We start from the raw sequence: 18,509 nt of genomic DNA, 5'->3' as shown, positions 1-18,509 counted from the left end.
AGCAATGTGTTACATTTAAAAATTGTTTGCTGTCCCAGCTCTATAAATCCAGATCCAGTAAATTTTTAGGCTAGTGCAAAGGGATAAAACAGTATCGGAAACAAGGTCTAAAGTTTCGAAACATGGTTTGGGGAAATTTAGTTCCGTTCTTGTGTAAAAACACATTAACTCTAAACTGTGGTAAGCATTTTGGTCTTTGGAATGTCTTCATTTTGCAAAGTAGTGGGATATATTAACAGTTTAGCAGATAAAGGCTCAAAATTAAATTTAGTAATATTTCTTATTCAGAAAAAGTGTTGCCTCTCATTCTGCTTTCAAAAAAATATTATTGAGCTGCTGTCGCGCCACATGTTTGTACTAATATCTTCGAACAATTGTATATAACAGAAATTCTGTTCTCAGTGTAATGTACACTTTAAAACCATAAAAACACAATCCCAGCATTTAATGATATGAAAAGGAAGCATTATATCCATTCAACAGTAGCATCAAATAGTTGTGGCTATTATTATATAAATTTTCTTTCTTTCGTGCAGAGTAGACCAAATGTACTAACAGTCTCTTCAGTCAAATTCCACAAATCTGTTCTACATGTTCCATATTGAACCTGAATGTGACCCGGTTGTTTCACCAATTATGCATAAACCTCTACATCTTATGCCTGTTTCACACGGCAATATTTTAAAATTGTCGGCGGATTTTCAAAACCTTAGAGACCCCACATGTGACGATTAAAAATCGTAGATATAACAGGTTTGGTCCTAGAGTGTTTGGTGTCCACAACACACTGGACACAAAGAGATTTCCCTCATGAACATCCAGATGTGAGATAGGAAATCTCACCAACCCTCTCGAGATCAAACGTGAGTTCAGAGTAAGTCTTTTCTGTGTTTCCATCACCTCGCTTTCTGACAGGCTACATGTCACATTCAACAGGCTATGTGCTGGTTGGTCCTTGGAACACCCCACACAGTAGGATGTCGGGCCAAGACAATCCAACATGTTGACTCTCATGTCACTCTTAATACACCACACAAAGAAGGAATATCTCATAAGATTATTAAACTATAGACATGATAAAGTAAAATAATCTAAACCCTATATACATAGCAGGAAATGAGGTTAATAAATATTTGCTGTATTGTACATGATGTCAGCAGCCATAGCCTAAATGGTCATCTACATTGCTTTCCCGTCTGTGGAGTTCTCTGGTGTGCTGCTATCTCCTCCCTAGCCTCGGAATGCAGCAGGAACCGGCGCTGCTTTCATTCCAGGCTGGTGCTGAAAGCAGAGGGAACAACGCATTGATCTATTCAGGAATGCCTGTTTGTTCACACTGTGATCCCGGTACCAAATCTACCTTTTAACACCCCTCTCCTCTCCACGGGCTGTGCTAGCAGCAGAGTGGAGGAGCTCTGCTCCTCTGTCCAGTTTGGTTTTTCCACCTTTTTTTTTTTTAATGAAACATCTTTATACAAGAGGGTGATCACAGTAAAATGCTGACAGAGTGTCCACATTAATATCAAATAGATGAAGTAGGAAAATGACCAGTATGGTAGTGTAAACATAATAATGAGCAAATCGAAATAATGATGAGCATATAAATAAGGTTCCAATATTTTGATATTGTGTGACAATTTAATTTTGCTACATTTCATCATTATAACTTACATATTTCTTAATCCAGTCTAAATTCTATGATCAGATAATTTCTCTCCATTGATCACTAGGCACACATTTGTTTTATTTTTGGTTTTTTGCAACAACCAATCACAGCTCTTAAGACATTGTCACACCTAGCAATGGGGCCAACTACTCCTCCTCACTAAGCTAAAGTTTTCTCCTCGCTCAGAGTCGCTCTCAGCAGCTAGCTTAATCACTCTTAATCTGAGACTCATTGGCAGGAATTTTCTAGGCTAAGTTAGGAGTTCTCTGAGAGGATTCTGGGAATCTTTGTGAATGCAGACTCTGGTCATTTACAGATAAATGTTTGTATAAACCAATTATATCTGAAAAATTTAAATCTTTGTGTTTCAGCCAGATGTACACAACACATCTTACACAACACTTCCCCGTTAAAATGAGTGTCCTATCGTCCGTTCACATTCAAATCCGTGTGCCTCTGTATGAAGATAATTATATGCCACTCCATGCTGAGATTACACAGCCCTTGCGACTGAACAGTTTCAGTGCCACCTTGATCAAATAATAAAACAGACCTGTGTCACATATTAACACTTCACCTCTCTGATTACTAAACCCTGAAATTCTCCTGGATTACTTTAAGCTACTCAGTACATTCAGTCCTACAGAAACCATTAGACTGAGGTGATCATTTGAGATGAGGTAATCTTATGTGAATATATGAATATCTCCGTGTGGCTGCCGCCTGACAGCAATTAGAGCTTCATTTCCCTCCCCAACTAGAAGGGATCAGCCCAGCCGTGTGCTTTTTGATTGTAAGGCTTTGATGAACAAAATCCACCGCACACAGCACGTGGCCCCTGCCTCTGTTTCCTCACTCAAAGGCAGCAGTTGGGGCTCTATTCTTCCCTCCACTGCCTGCAGTGTTATCATGGCAAGGTGTTTGGTGTGACGATCAAAGCCTGCTATCATTTTCTGTTAACTTAAACTCAAGCATGTTCACTTGTCACTGGGTTATTGATACTATATCCTCAGGCTTTCCTGAAGCTTATTGTCTGTTTAATAGAGAGATTTTTTGGAGGGAGGAGTTATGCAATGATTGATTTCCACATCGAACCCACAGAGCATCACATGGCGTAGAGGAGGAAAGCCCATGGTAACCCAATAACTTCCTCCCCTCAGCAAATCTCAGTAACAGCGTTATGTAATGGTGACGGAGGCTTGTTTTATGAGAGTCAGCGGTCTAGTTAAGTGACTGAGGTATGCTGAAAACCTCAGTCCCTCGGCTTTTCTCTGTATTGTTTTCTGACATAAAAGGTTTTTCCACATTTCCTTTTTTTTCACTGGGAAAATCAAACGCTTTGTACTTTATTGTTGGACTTGCCTCCACCCTACAGAGATGTGTATTAGAGCCTTATCAGCAGAGCAAGTCCAATCTCTGTTCAGTGAGGGCATTTAGGGACGTGCCTCTTGACATTTTCATCCATATTATTATAAAAGGGGTTTCTCTCTTTTTTCTTCATTTTCTTTACTGGCTCACTGGTTGTTAATGTACCTTCAGATTTTTTACTGAAATTAATAAATATTCAGTTTGTTAGAAATGCTCTTTAATGCAAATACAGTTAAGAAATCTCAGCTTGTGGAGTGGACAGGTTGCAGAGGGGTTTTAAAAACCCTCTGACTCAGGTCATCTTTAATCTCTTCTCTATTGTTTTCTCTGACTTATACCTTTTAATCTCTGGGGTAGCCGTGGTCCATTGGGTGATAATCGCCCTGCAATTGCAGTCGTAGGATTGTGGGTTCGATTCCTTGCTCTTGGGCAAGGCACTTAACCGCAAGTTGCCTACTGATTTGCTTGTTGTTTAATTAATGTGTGTGTTTTGCATGTGGCTCTAGTGTGAAGCGCTATGAGTGGTCTGTATGACTAAAAAGCGCTATATGAAGTCAGTCCTTTTACCAGTCCATTTAATTTCTTAGTTGGAGACCGTCATGGGGAAAATAAAAGTACACTTTCTGGGATTTTTTATGGCAGGAAGTTTATGAAAGTCTTTCCATCTATCAATTTATCCATTGTTTAGACTCGCTTATTCATGCAGTCACAGGGGGCTCCTACCCCCTGCTACCCTTCTAGCAACAGCCACACCATGCAGACTATCTCGTTTTATCAGAATCTAAACATATTTGAACATTTTATATTAGGTGTACAACACAAACAACAGATTGTACACTATCATTATTGTATTAAGCAAACCTGCTGCTTTTAGAGGATTCAAAAAGAAAAAAGCCAGGTGCTGTTAACTAAAGCTGATCATCAGCAGGTTTGCTACTCTGCAGCGTACTGGAGTGTTTTAACACAAAGCCAAGCATTATAGACCCCAGCAATGGCAGCAAATGTTGCAGCCCTCCTACCTGGGTAGGGGCGTAGGTCCAAAACAATCTTAAGTCACTTATTCTATTGTGAGAATTCACAAGTGGAAACATGTAAGACAGCTAACAGGAGTGGGTATTTCAACAATCCAGATGAAAACTTTTAAAACAGACCTCTAAGTAGATCAAACAGAGATGTTTGTATATAATGCAGAGTACCACGCAAGCAACCAAAGGCAGCATATCTGTACAAACACCTCAGACCAATCACATCAAGCATTGTGGAGATAATAGTTTGGACTTGTTTTGCCACCACATGACCTTGGCGCCTTGCTGTCATTCAGTCAACTAGGAGCTCCTCTGTATACAAGGTATTCATTTGTCAAGTGGGAGCCCATCTGTCATTGACAGTCAAAGTTTGGCTGAAACTGGGTCATGTATTCAATGAAGCAATGTTGTATAAATAACATTGGTCAGAATTCCTCCATGATCAAATAAGAGAATGATAAAGCTGTGCAGAAAATGAGTACTTTAAGTTGTTGCTGCTGAATTGGAGCTACTAGCTGCTAAATTATTTTTTTTGCTTGATTTGTCTTTTAAACTTCTGCTTCATCTTTGTTCAGAATCAGAATCAGAATCAGAAAAGCTTTATTGCCAAGTACGTTTTTGGACATACAAGGAATTTGTTTTGGCGTAGTCGGTGCAATACAGTACAAATTAAACAGTATAAACATATCTACAATATAATATAAATATATGTGCACAGTTTTAAGTGAGTGAGAGTAAATATAGAGCAGTATAAGATGCAAGAGCAATACAACAGTGCAGGTGATCATTGTGCAAGTAAAGCAGTGCAAGTAAAGCAGGAGTCCAAGCTGAGCGTTAATGTAACACATAGAGTTACAAGTTACAAGTGTCCTGTCAGCAAAAAAGGGGGGGGTGTGGGGGAAAGGGACAGTGTCAGGGTGGTTTCCGGGCTTTGTTAACCAGGCTGGTGGCAGATTGTTAACTAATTAATGACAATGTGGAATCTAATGTGTGCTTTTATCCACTTAAAGTGAAATTTATATCATTGTAGAGCCTGATAAGGACCAGATACACTGCCTGGCCAAAAAAAAAAAAAAAAGTCTCCACCTGGATTTAACTAAGCAAATAGGTACGAGCCTCCCATTGGATAATTACTGCATGGGTGATTATGTTTCAGCTGGCAACAAGTTATTTAACCCCAACTGGTGCAAGGAGTTGCTTCTCATTTCTTAAACAACCATGTCGAAAGACACATCCTGTGGTCGTGGAAGAGATGTCAGTCTGTTTCAGAAGGGTCAACTCATTGGCATGCATCAAGCAGAGAAAACATCTAAGGAGATTATAGAAACTACCAAAATTGGGTTAAGAACTGTCCAACGCATTATTAAAAACTGGAAGGATGGTGGGGACCCATCGTCTTCGAGGTAGAAATGTGGCCGGAAGAAAGTTGGTCAGGTCAAGGTTCAGCAACAGTATGTGTTCAAAGAATGAGGTCAGTTAACTACCTGAATATACTGAATGACCAGGTTATTTCATCTGTGGATTTTTTCTTCCCTGAGGGCACGGGCATATTCCAAGATGACAATGCCAGGATTCATCGGGCTTGAATTTAAAAGAGTGGTTCAGCAATCATAAGACATCATTCTCACATATGGATTGGCCACCAGAGAGTCCAGACCTTAACCCCATTGAGAATTTTTGGGATGTGCTGGAGAAGGCTTTGTGCAGCGGTCAGACTCTAACCATCATCAATGCAAGATCTTGGTGAAAAATTAATGCAACACTAGGTGGAAATAAATCTTGTGACATTGCAGAAGCTTATTGAAACAATGCCACAGCGAATGTGTGCCGTAATCAAAGCTAAAGGCGCTCCAATGAAATATTAGTGTGTGACCTTTTTTTTTTTTTGGTGGCGACTTTTTTTTTGCCAGGCAGCGTATTTTTATTATGTTATGATAAGTCGTATATTATGTCAACTGTGTTAAGGTTTGCACATGGGCTCAACAGACAGCAGAGGTGTCGCTTTGGGTCTATGTAGGATAAACAAACCTCAGTGCTTTATAATGTTACTCCTAAATAACAGATTAAAAAACCAGGGCCTCACAAGAAAAATGACAATAACATCTAATAGTCTCATAATTATTGAGTAAATTGGTGTATTGAACTTTGAAGGCATTTATTTTATTTAAAACATATTTTTCCTTGTTGCAGGCAGAGACATGTGTTGTGATTATGAATCTGAGAATATTATTTAATATTTAATATTAATAATTTAATATTTTGTCAAATAATATTTCGGTCTGTTAAGGGTTGTCCTGTGAATACTAGCCCAGTAAGGCGATGGTATTAGGACAAAATAGAAAGGTGTAAGACGAGCTCTGACATTATTGAACAGCATAAACTCTGCACGCACATGGAATGAATTCACACAATTTCTTAAAATACAAGAATGTATTAACAAAAAATAAGTCAAGTCAAATATATTTCAATCAACAAACTCTTTAATATGCTAAAACAATCCAACTAAACTGCCAAGCAGAATTAAAGAATAGGGAAGGCTAATGGGCTATGTACAATATAAAGAAGTTGATTAAAGATTATTGAAAACCATGACCAAAAGAGTGATGCAACATTACCATGCAATGTTTATGTTTGGGAACCAAGGATTATCTTGAAGAATCTGGAAGTGACGTGAAGTTAGTCTTGGAACCAACTTAGACAACCATTCACAATGCAAGATCAGATCAAATATTATGTTAATAAAATAATGTTTTAAATAATGAGCTGCTGAAATAAAACCAACCTTCTAGATTGAATTCTCAACGGGGTCTCATTAGCTGCCTTTATTTATTAAAATAATATTTTAAGAAATATTATTAAGGGAATATTTGGGAAAAGAGCCAAATCTTTCTGGAGAAATGGGGCTTAATGATGTTTACTTAGTTATCAGATTTAGTAAAATAATGTTGAGGGACTATTATTTACTAGCTTGAAAACTAACAACCTTTCTGTCAAATGTTCCCTAGCAGGCAAGCACGTGTTCTTAGCTTGTTAGCAGTGAAAGCTAACAAAGGAGGCTGATAGCTTAGCACCAGAATCAAACACACACCTTTAAAATACCGTCAATAAAAGGGTTAAAATGCATAAGCGCGGATGGCGGGTTATGACCGATCTTCTGTGTTTTAAAATCGCCCTTTAAATAAAGTTTGTCTTAACTTTAAAAGCACACAAACACAGAACACAAAGCTGATCATGTGTGCTGCAGATAGCCTGCTAGCACCAAGATAGCGGAGTTCAACACAAACAAAACCAAACTTCCTAAAATGAAAAACGTTTAGATAATTTCATCATCTTTCTCTATTACTCTGCCCAAACACCTAACCTCTTATGAACCGTGCTGAGGAGTTGTCCGGGCGACGATGAAGTTTGAAGAAAGCTCTGTGAACAAAGGGTTAGCTTCCAGCTAACCTCCGGAGCAGTGTCTGGGCGGCCCGTTCTGTCCACTGACCACACTGCACGTTATCACGGGATGCGGCTCCTGTTGTCATCCTTTCAGACCGGGGAAAACCTCTCCACTCTTTGTAGAGACAGCGTCTCTACTGGGGACTTCTCTGGAACACTGTTTGCTTCTGCAGTCCTCAGAGAGAACGTCAAGCCAGGCTTATACCTTAATTACCCCTTTTTATGAATGAAGAACAGATTCTTTCAACAGTAATTCCTTAGTACTTAACTTGTGCATATGATCGCGTGATCTTATGACACCCTTGGATCCAGTTTGAAGAGTTTATGGTCTTTTTGCCAGCAAAGATGCATTTTTTTCAGCCATTGTAGAATGACCACAACTATGTGACACGAGCAAACGCGTCTCCCGAATGACATTTTGCAATATATCATGAGGTCAAATAAAGTTTGATTTCTAAAATGAAATAACTTGGGCCTTATCTTTGGTGGTATGTGATTTTTTTACTTTTTTTTTGGCTCCAAGGGGACTCAAAATGTTACTATGACATATTCTGTTCTTTTCCCCTTGAGATCTCCAAGATGTTCTTATCTACATGTGTTCGGTATGTCAACAACCCACTATTTGGTGAACAGGTTTTGGAGTGATTTGCTAAATGCTTAACAAGTATTTTTACCCTGGTTAAATATGCTAAATGCCATTTGCAGTAAACAATTATCACCTGTTGATTGTCTAGCAATGGAGAAAAGTGGCAAAATCCTCCTAGTTTTTTAATGCTGATTTTTTGTTTTGTTTTTAGATGCTGACGACTCTGGTTGTGTTTTACTGAACACATCAAGACGGGTAAGAAGAAATATGTATGTTCTATGACAAAACGTAATTTGGGTCTTTGACAGCACGCTGATAGGAAACAGTCATTTACCTTTAGTCAATTTTATTCCATCAGAGATAAAAAATAAAGTAAAATCCCATGGTGAAAGGAAATCTTTTACATGTTCAGCAATAAAACTCCAAATCACAGAAGCCTTTTGAAATCCTTGATATACAGCGCCTTACAGAGCTATTCATGCACCTGAAAGTTTTACACATTTTGCCACATTATAATCAGAAACTTTAATGTATTTTATTATGATTTTAGAGGAAGGAAATTGATACATGGCTTTTAAAAGGGATCCAGAGCTTAGACGGGAGAACCTGTTTAGAGGAAAACTGTAATGGAGCACTCCACAAAAAAGCCATTGTTGAAAGAAAGACATAAGAAGTCCCTCTGGCATTTTTGCCACAAGGTGCTGTGGTGAGATGAATGCAAAATACTATGTGCAGAGGCAAACCAAATCATGCTCACCACCCTGAACAAACTGTACCCATGGTGAAACACGGTGGTGGCAGCATCCTGCTATGAGGATGTTTTTCAGCAGCAGGAACTGGCAGACTAGTCAGGAAAGAGGGAAATATAAATGCAGCAATGTACAGAGAGGTCCTTGATGAAAACCTGCTCCAGACTGACCTTAGATTGGGGTGACGGTTCATTTTCAGCAGGACAGCTACCCAAAACACACAGCTAAGGTCTTAAAGGAGTGGCTTCAGAACGACTGTGTGAATGTCTTGGAGTCCAGAGAGACTTGAAAATGTCTGTGAACAGACATTTCCCACCCACCTTGTTGGAGCTTGAAATGTACTGCAAAAAACAATGGGCGAAACTGCCCAAAGATAGGTGTGCTAAGCTTGTGGCATCATATTTAAAAAGACTCGAGGCTGTAGGTGAATCAACAAAGTCTGTGAATACTTATGTAAATGAGATTTCTTAGTTTTCTATTTATAATAAATTTCCAACAATCTCAAACAAACTTATTTTACACTGTCATAAATCGGTATTCTGTGTAGAATTATGAGGAAAGAGATTAATTTGATAACTATGTAATAAGGCTATAAAATAACTAAATGTGGAAAAAGTGCAGCGCTGTGAATGCTTTCCTGATTCACTGCAACCATCAAGCATTCCCCATAGAGAGGAATTGGGTGTTTCTAAAATCACCTTATGGAAGGTCAGTTCTAAAAAAAAAAAATAGAATCATTTAGGAAACCTAAAGCAATCAGTGTATTTATGCATTATAATTGCCGATGTCCAGTGGGAATAAGAAGCTGTCCTGCTGGACTCGACAAAGCTCTACAACATTCTGAGATATTGCTTTTTAAAATTCAATTGCTTAATGAATATGTGAACGGATTGCTAAATATATGTGCATGGTCCACCCAAGAATTTACACTGGATGCCGAAAGACGGGTTTTCAAAAAAATTTTGCTGAATTCAGGCCGTTTTTCTATCACTGGTGTGTGACCTTTACGCTAACCACCCTGCCTCATCTTTTTGGGAAGGTAAGGCAAATTTATTCTCACAAACTCTTTTCAATGACTTGACTCCTTCCTCAGTGTTTTACTCAGGCTTCATCCCTGAAGGTTGCTAAAACAAACCATTGCAGTGGGTTTACACCATGTAATGTGCAAAACTGTAGACACATTATTACTACAGCTTTTATTTATGCGGTGAGATGCACTCGTTTTTGTTGAGGGATTGACTGAAAACGTGTATTGCTTATCACTGAGATGGGCTCAAATTTAATTTCAGTTCAATTTCCAGATTATTTTTTGAGACCCCCAAGTACATAATAACAAACATGTTAAATTATGCCACACTTCGGAAAAACACAGTACATACATCAGTTTCAAGTGGTGAACAAGCATGTCAGGATACTTCCTCATTACAAGACTGTCAGTTATTTCAGTTCGCTGTGCCTTTTTCCTGCCAGCAGATTGCCTGGTCTTTCTTACTAATCTTCCCATTCTGTGCCACAGTTCTGTGTTTGCTCTGTCCTTCTGTTTTTCCCCTTTAATCAGTTTCACATGGCAACAACCACACTTCACCTCCAAGAACTAAGATACTCATCAGCCTATTTAAAGTGGTCTACAGATGATTACATGTTTATTAATGTGTATGTAATTATTGTTTTTCCCAATTTCTTTTCCCAATTCCCCAATTTGAATTTGAACTGATTTAAAATGTGTGACTCTGTACAATTGGACCAAAGGACCAGAAGTTATCCTCACTACAATTATGATGTGATCCATGTTTTAAATTGGTGTAGCGTGAACTTCTTATATCTTTTGGAAGGGCTGCTGATTTGCACCCAAAAATTTGGTTCTTACCTTGCTTAAACCTGACATTTTGTGTAATCCTATAGATGAAAATGACATGCTAAAAACAATCAGGCTTTAAAACTTAAACTTTCAATTGAATTAATTTTTAAGCCCATTAATCACTTCACTGAACGGAAAAATAGAGAAAGACCCAGTTGCTATTAGCTTTACACAAGAAAACCATTTTTAAGTTCTTAACACTTTTTACAGAATTAACTCAACAATCTGTAGACTTTCTATTGCTTTCTTTTTGATGCTTGTCTTGTTTTAAAAAGAACAGCAGGAGCTCCACTTATCTTTAGAATTTCCATCCACCCCACAATCAATAAAACTGGGGTCTAGAGAGTGTCTGAGCTTTTAATCGAGCTGTGTTTGTCCTTCTGTTCATTCACCCATCTGCATGTCATTCTGCACTTGTACAATTAGAATAAACCTTGGAAGAATGAAGTGCTGTTCTTCTTGATGTTCGGCTGTGGATAAGTACTATAAGCTCAGACATGTAGGGTCATTTTTTACCTTTATAGAGGTTTGAAAATTTAACTATAAAAATAAAATTCCACATGAGGATATGCCTCAATTTGAAATGACAACCTGAATTGTTATTTAATAACATTAAGGCAACTTAAAATGGTGTTTTAAAAAAAGTGTGGCAGTTTTGCACATCCAGAAACTGACATTGTTGTCCATTCTTCTTTAGAAACTAGCTTAATCTTAGTCATATTTGATGGAGCACTCCTGCGAACGTCATGTTTTGATTCTTGATCTACACCAGAGGTCACGGATTAGCGGACCAGGCTCCGGATCCGGACCTAGGTGCCGTCCAATCCGGACCCAACCTGATTTTAAACATTTGTATATTTCTGCATGTTGTCCAACAGTGTCTAACTTCACTTGCGCCGCATCTCGTGTTAACATGGTATAGCCTTGCGGAGCATCTGGCCCCAGGCTGCACATGATGCAAGTCAGGCAATGAGCTGCCTCATTTAGGGTTGCTGCTGCTACCCTAACCGCAAAGCATTTTCTCATTTACTATCCAGATATAAACATTTTATTTTTGCCATCTGCCACATTTGACTTTTGAACAGGCGTGATGGACAGCTATGAAGGTAAGCAACGTTCTGGATCACATTCCAAGCCAGTTGGTGGCAGTAATGCACCACATCGTTGAGTGCCAACTGCCAGAAAACGACAAAGAAGAAGCTATGCGGGTCCTTCAACATGGGTTGCTAAGTTACTAGCTTGGGAGCTCATCCTTGCTGATAGTACAATGACTTGGTGCACAGATGAGTGAGTAAAAGAAGATGGCTTCATCAAAAATACGTAAAGTGGACTATGAAAATAACACATTTAAAGATGAATGGACCGAAGCATACAGTCTATTACAGCACAAAAGTGAGCTCTTTCCACAGATTGTCGATTGGATTCAGGTCTGGACTTTGACTTGGCCTTTCCAACACCTGGATATGTTTATTTGTGAACCATTCCATTGTAGATTTGGCTTTATGTTTCGGATCATTGTCTTGTTGGAAGATAAATCTCCGTCCCAGTCTCAGGTCTCTTGCAGACTCCAACAGGTTTTCTTCCAGAATGGTCCTGTATTTGGCCCCATCCATCTTCCCATCAATTTTGACCATCTTCCTGTCCCTGCTGACGAAAAGCAGGCCCAAACCATGATGCTGCCACCACTATGTTTGACAGTGGGGATGGTGTGTTCAGGGTGATGAGCTGTGGTGATGAGCTTTTGCGCCAAACATATCGTTTTGCATTGTGGCCAAACAATTCGATTTTGGTTTCATCTGACCAGAGCACCTTCTTCCACATGTTTGGTGTGTCTCCCAGGTGGCTTGCGGCAAACTTTAAACGAGACTTTTTATGGATATCTTTGAGAAATGGCTTTCTTCTGGCCACTCTTCCATAAAGGCCAGATTTGTGCATTGTACGACTGATTGTTGTCCTATGGACAGACTCTCCCACCCTAGCTTTAGATCTCTGCAGTTCATCCAGAGTGATCATGGGCCTCTTGGCTGCGTCTCTGATCAGTCTTCTCCTGGTTCGAGATGACATTTTAGAGGGACGGCCGGGTCTTGGTAGATTTGCAGTGGTCTGATACTCCTTCCATTTCAATATGATTGCTTGCGCAGTGCTCCTTGGGATGTTTAAAGCTTGGGAAATCTTTTTGTATCCAAATCCGGCTTTAAACTTCTCCACAACAGTATCTCGGACCTGCCTGGTGTGTTCCTTGGTCTTCATGATGCTCTCTGCGCTTTGAACAGAACCCTGAGACTATCACAGAGCAGGTGCATTTATACAGAGACTTGATTACACACAGGTGGATTCTATTTATCATCATCAGTCATTTGGGACAACATTGGATCATTCAGAGATCCTCACTGAACTTCTGGAGTGAGTTTGCTGCACTGAAAGTAAAGAGGCCAAATAATATCGCACGCCCCACTTTTCAGTTTTTTACTTGTTAAAAAAGTTTGACACATCCAATAAATTTCACTCCACTTCATGATTGTGTCCCACTTGTTGTTGATTCTTCACAAAAAATTAGAATTTTATATCTTTATGTTTGAAGCCTGAAATGTGGCAAAAGGTTGAAAAGTTCAAGGGGGCCGAATACTTTCGCAAGGCACTGTATCATGCTGTTACCAGAGCTGCTCGGGGTTTTTCGGATCATTCTCTTATCCACCTCATCCCAACCTACAGACCGAGACTAAGAGCTTCCAAACTCAAGGTTCACACTGTTAAGTGGACTGAGGAATCAAAGCAGATGCTACAGGCCTGCTTTGAATGCACAGACTGGACTGTTTTCGAAACCTCAGCCATCGGCTTAAACCAACTAACTGATGGGGTGACATCATGCATCAGTTTCTATGAGGACGTGTGTGCAGACCAAGACCTTCTGCACCTTTGAGAACAACAAGCCATGGTTTACTCCACATCTCAGGAATCTGCACAAGGACAAGGAAGAAGCTCACAGCAGTGGTGATTGGGCACAGAACAAACTAACAAAGGAGATCAAATCAGCCAAGAGAAGCTGAAGAACAGCCTTTCTACTGGTGATGCTTTGGCTGTATGGACCGGTCTGAGAAACCTGAATGCCTACAGGAGCCCCCCCACCCATCCTGAACAGAATCCTCGCCTGGCCAACCGTCTGAATGGCTTCTACTGCAGACATGACAGGAAGCCGTTCACACCTCAAATCATCTCCTCCACATCCCATTCAGGAACAAGTTCTTCCCACAAAGCTACCAACCCCCTACTTTCAGATCCTCCACCTGCACTAAAGATCTCAGAGGAAGATGTAAATAGGCTCTTTCAGCGCACGAAAACAAAGAAAGCTGGAGGACCTGATAACGTCTCCCCATCATGCCTGAAAGCCTGTGCAAATCAACTCTCTCCGATCTTCACCCGGATCTTCAACAAGTCACTGGAGATGTGTGAGGTTCCTTCCTGCCTCAAATGATCCACCATCATCCCTGTGGCCATGAAACCCACCATCCTAGGATTTAACTACAGGCCTGTAGCCCTGATATCTGTGGTCATGAAATCCTTTGAGCGGCTGGTGTTGAAGCACCTGTAAGACATCACAGGCCCCCTGCTGGACCCCCTGCAGTTTGCTTACCGAGCAAACTGCAGGATGATGCTGTCAACTTAGGTCTACACTTCATCTGTCAACACCTCGACCATCCAGGGACGTACGCCAGGATCCTGTTTATAGACTTCAGCTCGGCTTTCAACACCATCACATTAGACATCCTCCACCAGAAGCTCACCCAGCTCAACGTCCCAGCCTCCATCTGTCAGTGGATCAACAGCTTCCTGACTGACCGACAGCAGCAGGTGAGACTGGGGAGCATCTTCTCCCACAGCAGATCAATAAGTACTGGTGCCCCCCAGGGGTGTGTTATATCCCCACTCCTCTTCTCCCTCTATACAAATGACTGCACCTCATCGGACTCATCCGTGAAACTCCTGAAGTTTGCAGACGACACCACTGTCATTGGTCTGATCCAGGACTGTGATGAGTCTGCATACAGACAGGAGGTCGATCGGCTGATACACTGGTGTTGTCAGAACTACCTGAAACTCAACCCACTCAAGACTGTGGAAATGCTGGTGGACTTTCGGAGAACATCACCCCCATACACCCACCCTCACCATCCTCAACAACACCGTAGCAGCTGTGGACCACTTCAGGTTCCTAGGAACCACCATCTCTGAGGACCTGAGATGGTCTTCACACATAGACACTGTTTGAAAGAAGGCCCAGCAGAGACTGTACTTCCTGAGGCAACTCAAGAAGTTCAACCTTCCACAGGAGCTGTTGGTCATCTTCTACACTGCCATCATTCAGTCTGTCCTGTCTTCATCCATCTCAGTGTGGTTTGGCTCATCCACAAAACAGGACAGGTGCAGACTGCAATGAATAATCAGGAATGCAGAGAGAATAATCAGGGCTGACCTTCCCTCCATCCAGGACTTATACAGGTCTAGGGTCAGAAAAAGAGCTGCTAAAATCTCTGCAGACTCAACACACCCACACACCAAACTGTTTAGAGTTTTACCTCCAGGCCGCCGCTACAGAGAACTGTTTACTAAAACCAACCGCCACAGAGACAGTTTCTTCCCCCAGGCTGTTTCTCTGTTGAACATTCAATAGAGTACCAAACCAACAGCATACAGATGTTGCAAATGCACCTTTTTATTATATATGTGTATATTGTACATTGTAAATTTGTATATTCTGTAATGCAAAAACAAAAACCAGAGAGCAAAGTGTACCGGAGTCAAATTCCTTGTTTGTATGTACGAACTTGGAAATAAAGCTGATTCTGATTGTGATGAAGCAGGTGTGAAGCATAATACTGATTGCCGCAGAGCAAACAGGTGTCACATATAACACTTCCATTGTAGCTTTGGTTTTATTTTTTTGCTGGAAATCCTCCCATCTTAAAACTTGTGGCCTCTTACAAGTTAGTTTTCAGGATCTTCCTGAAAGGTCCGCCTATCCTCCCATCAACTTTGAGCTCCTTCCCTGTCTCTGTTTGAGAAAAGCATCCCCACTGAATGATGCTGCCACCATGTTTCATCACGGTGAGAGCGTGTTCAGGGTGATGAGCAGTGATTATTTTTCTTTCTGCATTGCATTTCGCATTAAGTCAGAAATTAAACTTTTGCTCTCATCTAACCAGAGCTCCTTCTGCCTTATGTTTGCTGTGTCCAATACCTGGCCTGTGACAGTCTGCAAATAGGACTTCTTATGGTACTCTTCAAACAATGACTTTCATCTTGTCACTCTTAACTAAGGCTAGATTTGTGGAGAGCACAGCCAGCTGTTATCCTGTCAACAGATTTTCCCACCTGAGCGGCAGATCTCTGCAGCTTCTCCAGAGTTACCATGAATCTCTTGGCTTCTTCTCTTATTAATACTCTCCTTGCCTAGCCTGTCAGCACAGCCATGTGTTGGTAGGTTTGCAGTCAAAATCTTCCAATTTCTAGATGATGGATTCAGCGGTACTTTGTGAAATGTTCAGTCGTCTTCACAACGTTCTGCGTGACCTGTCTGCTGTGTTTCTTGGTGTTCATGATGCTGCTTGTTCATTATTGTTCATTATCTAAGAAACATCTGAGACCTTCACAGAAAAGATGGATTCATGCTGGCATTAAATTATACATAGGTGGACTTAATTTACTAATCAGCAATGGTCAATTGTCCAAAAATCTTGAAAACCATGTTTCCTTTTACGTTCACAAAATGGGACTAGTTTGAAGTGCATGACACTGTACAGGTCATAACTACCTTGTTTATGATGGCTTTTTAGAGCTCTGATTATTCCAAACTTTAAGACAAAAGGATTCATGACATAGGTTTATTTTGTCTCTGATGCTCAATTGTACTTTGAAAAAATTTAACCACTATGACAATGCTATGTCAAAGTTAAACACTTATGGTTTTAAGACAGTCAAGTTTTAAAATGTTTGAATCTCATCCACAGTATGTGAAGCTCATGAACTTCGAGGAGGAGGTTCGGGCACACCGGGACTTGGATGGCTTCCTGGCAAGGGCTAGTATATTGTTGGATGAGACAGCCGCCTCCCTGGATGATGTTCTCAAGAGAATGTTGCACCACGTAGGCGAGGACAGCCATGTGTCTGAGCCCGGGTGCAACTTTGAGGAGGTGATGAGCATGCTTTTCACAGATGCAGGAGCTCAGGAGGTCAACGGTAAGCAGGAACTCTTAAGTATTAACCAGTTTGTGAAAAATAGTGTGAGTGCAAATACAGTTACAAATGCTAGGAGAATTAATGGAAATATAGTGCAGTCATCTTCAATAAATTAGAATGTGGTTTGTGATGAAACTTGTTAGTCAGATTAAAACTGTCTTTTGAAAATAACCTTTAAGCAGATATTAAACATACTTTTCATTAAGCACATTTCTGTATTAAAACATTTTTTTCTGTATTAGTTTTTTTTTTTTTCATTAGTCTGATTTAATATTCTAATCTTAAAGTCATGCTTTCATTACCAGTAAGCAGAAAATCATCATAATTAACAGAAATAAATGCTTGAAAATATCAGTCTGGGTGTAATAACCTATATAATGTGTTTCACTTGGTAAATTAAGCTACTAAAATAAACAGACTTTTCAATAATCAAATTTATTGAATATGACTGTAAATTAAAAAATGTATTGTAAAAACTTTGAAATATAGAACAAGAAGATAGAAAAACATATATCTGAGTTATGTTAAAAGTGATAGCAGTTTCCAAAACAGATTGTATAGAGAAAATGTTTGCAAAATATCTGTAGCTTAACCATCCATCCAACCATGTCAAAACCGTTGTGTGGGGTTTTGTTGAAACCTTTGTCAGTTACTAAAGAACAGTGATGTATTGTAATCTGTACTGCAGAAACAGAAGCTTTATGTCAATGTTTTTCAAAACCATGAGAGAGACTGGAGAGAGGTCCATCTTTTTCTTGAGCAACTATTTAGATTTTGTATTGCTTATATCTAATAAGTTTTACACATTTTTATTTTAAATATGTCATTATTATGACCACTATAATTATGATTTTTCACAAGCCTGATGTTTTTGGTGTACCCCTTGGCAGTGTGTGATGCACGTGGGTGGAGTGCCGGTGCTGTCTGTACTTGTAGTATAAGAAGAAATAAATACAGTATTTAAACTGTGTTTTAAGCCTTCCTGCCAGGAGCAGTTAATTATTTTTTAGTAACAGAGGTCATGACTTCACTTCTACTTGACCCCTCTGCCTTAAAAACATTTGATATCACATCTGGCACTATCAGGGAGGTGTGCGCTAAGTTGGGGAAAAAATAATAAAAAGGCTGTGTGCAGTATCACCCACACAAGGGGCAGGCTATTACCCTATATGGGTTGCCAGAGCTGCCATAAATATGTGGTCATTGTGTTGGGTGATGGACCCAGCTCAAACTGCTCTAAGATAGAGAGCACACAATGTTATAGTTTAACTTTAATAGCATATTAAGCTAAAAAACAAAGGTTGTTTTTTTTTTGTGCTGGCTGATTTAATCGTGTAGCCTAGAAAATTGCAGGTTCCAACGTGTTACATGGCAAGTCTCTTTTCTTTGAGCCTGAAACACAAACATAATTAGTGCATCCAAGCTGGCAGATATCTCCTTATCTGATGTTACTCATATTGTAACAACAGGTTTGTGTTGCAGTTGTTTAACATTGAAGTAATTGTAGTTTGCATAGAAATCCAGTTATTTATTTTATTATGGATCAGTTTGCTAATTATTTTCTACATTTACTAGATGTTTT

The 18,509-nt window shown here is 39.8% G+C and overlaps 1 protein-coding gene across 4 annotated transcripts in view; it reads left to right on the top strand.

Moving 5' to 3' along the window:
• The window catches only part of slc4a11 (solute carrier family 4 member 11), a 243,530-nt gene that overhangs the window by 104,647 nt on the left and 120,374 nt on the right, over positions 1-18,509 (top strand). For all 4 annotated transcript variants that reach the window (XM_047345902.1, XM_047345901.1, XM_047345903.1 and 1 more), the window contains 2 exons: positions 8,298-8,341; positions 16,699-16,927. In XM_047345902.1, coding sequence (XP_047201858.1) covers positions 8,298-8,341; positions 16,699-16,927 — 273 coding nt within the window. The remainder of the gene's footprint in view (positions 1-8,297; positions 8,342-16,698; positions 16,928-18,509) is intronic.

Source organism: Girardinichthys multiradiatus, chromosome 19 (genome assembly GCF_021462225.1).
Source record: "Girardinichthys multiradiatus isolate DD_20200921_A chromosome 19, DD_fGirMul_XY1, whole genome shotgun sequence".
Taxonomy (NCBI): Eukaryota; Metazoa; Chordata; class Actinopteri; order Cyprinodontiformes; family Goodeidae; genus Girardinichthys; species Girardinichthys multiradiatus.
The sequence above is the reverse complement of the archived record's forward strand: the minus strand, read 5'-3'. Positions and strand labels throughout refer to the sequence as shown.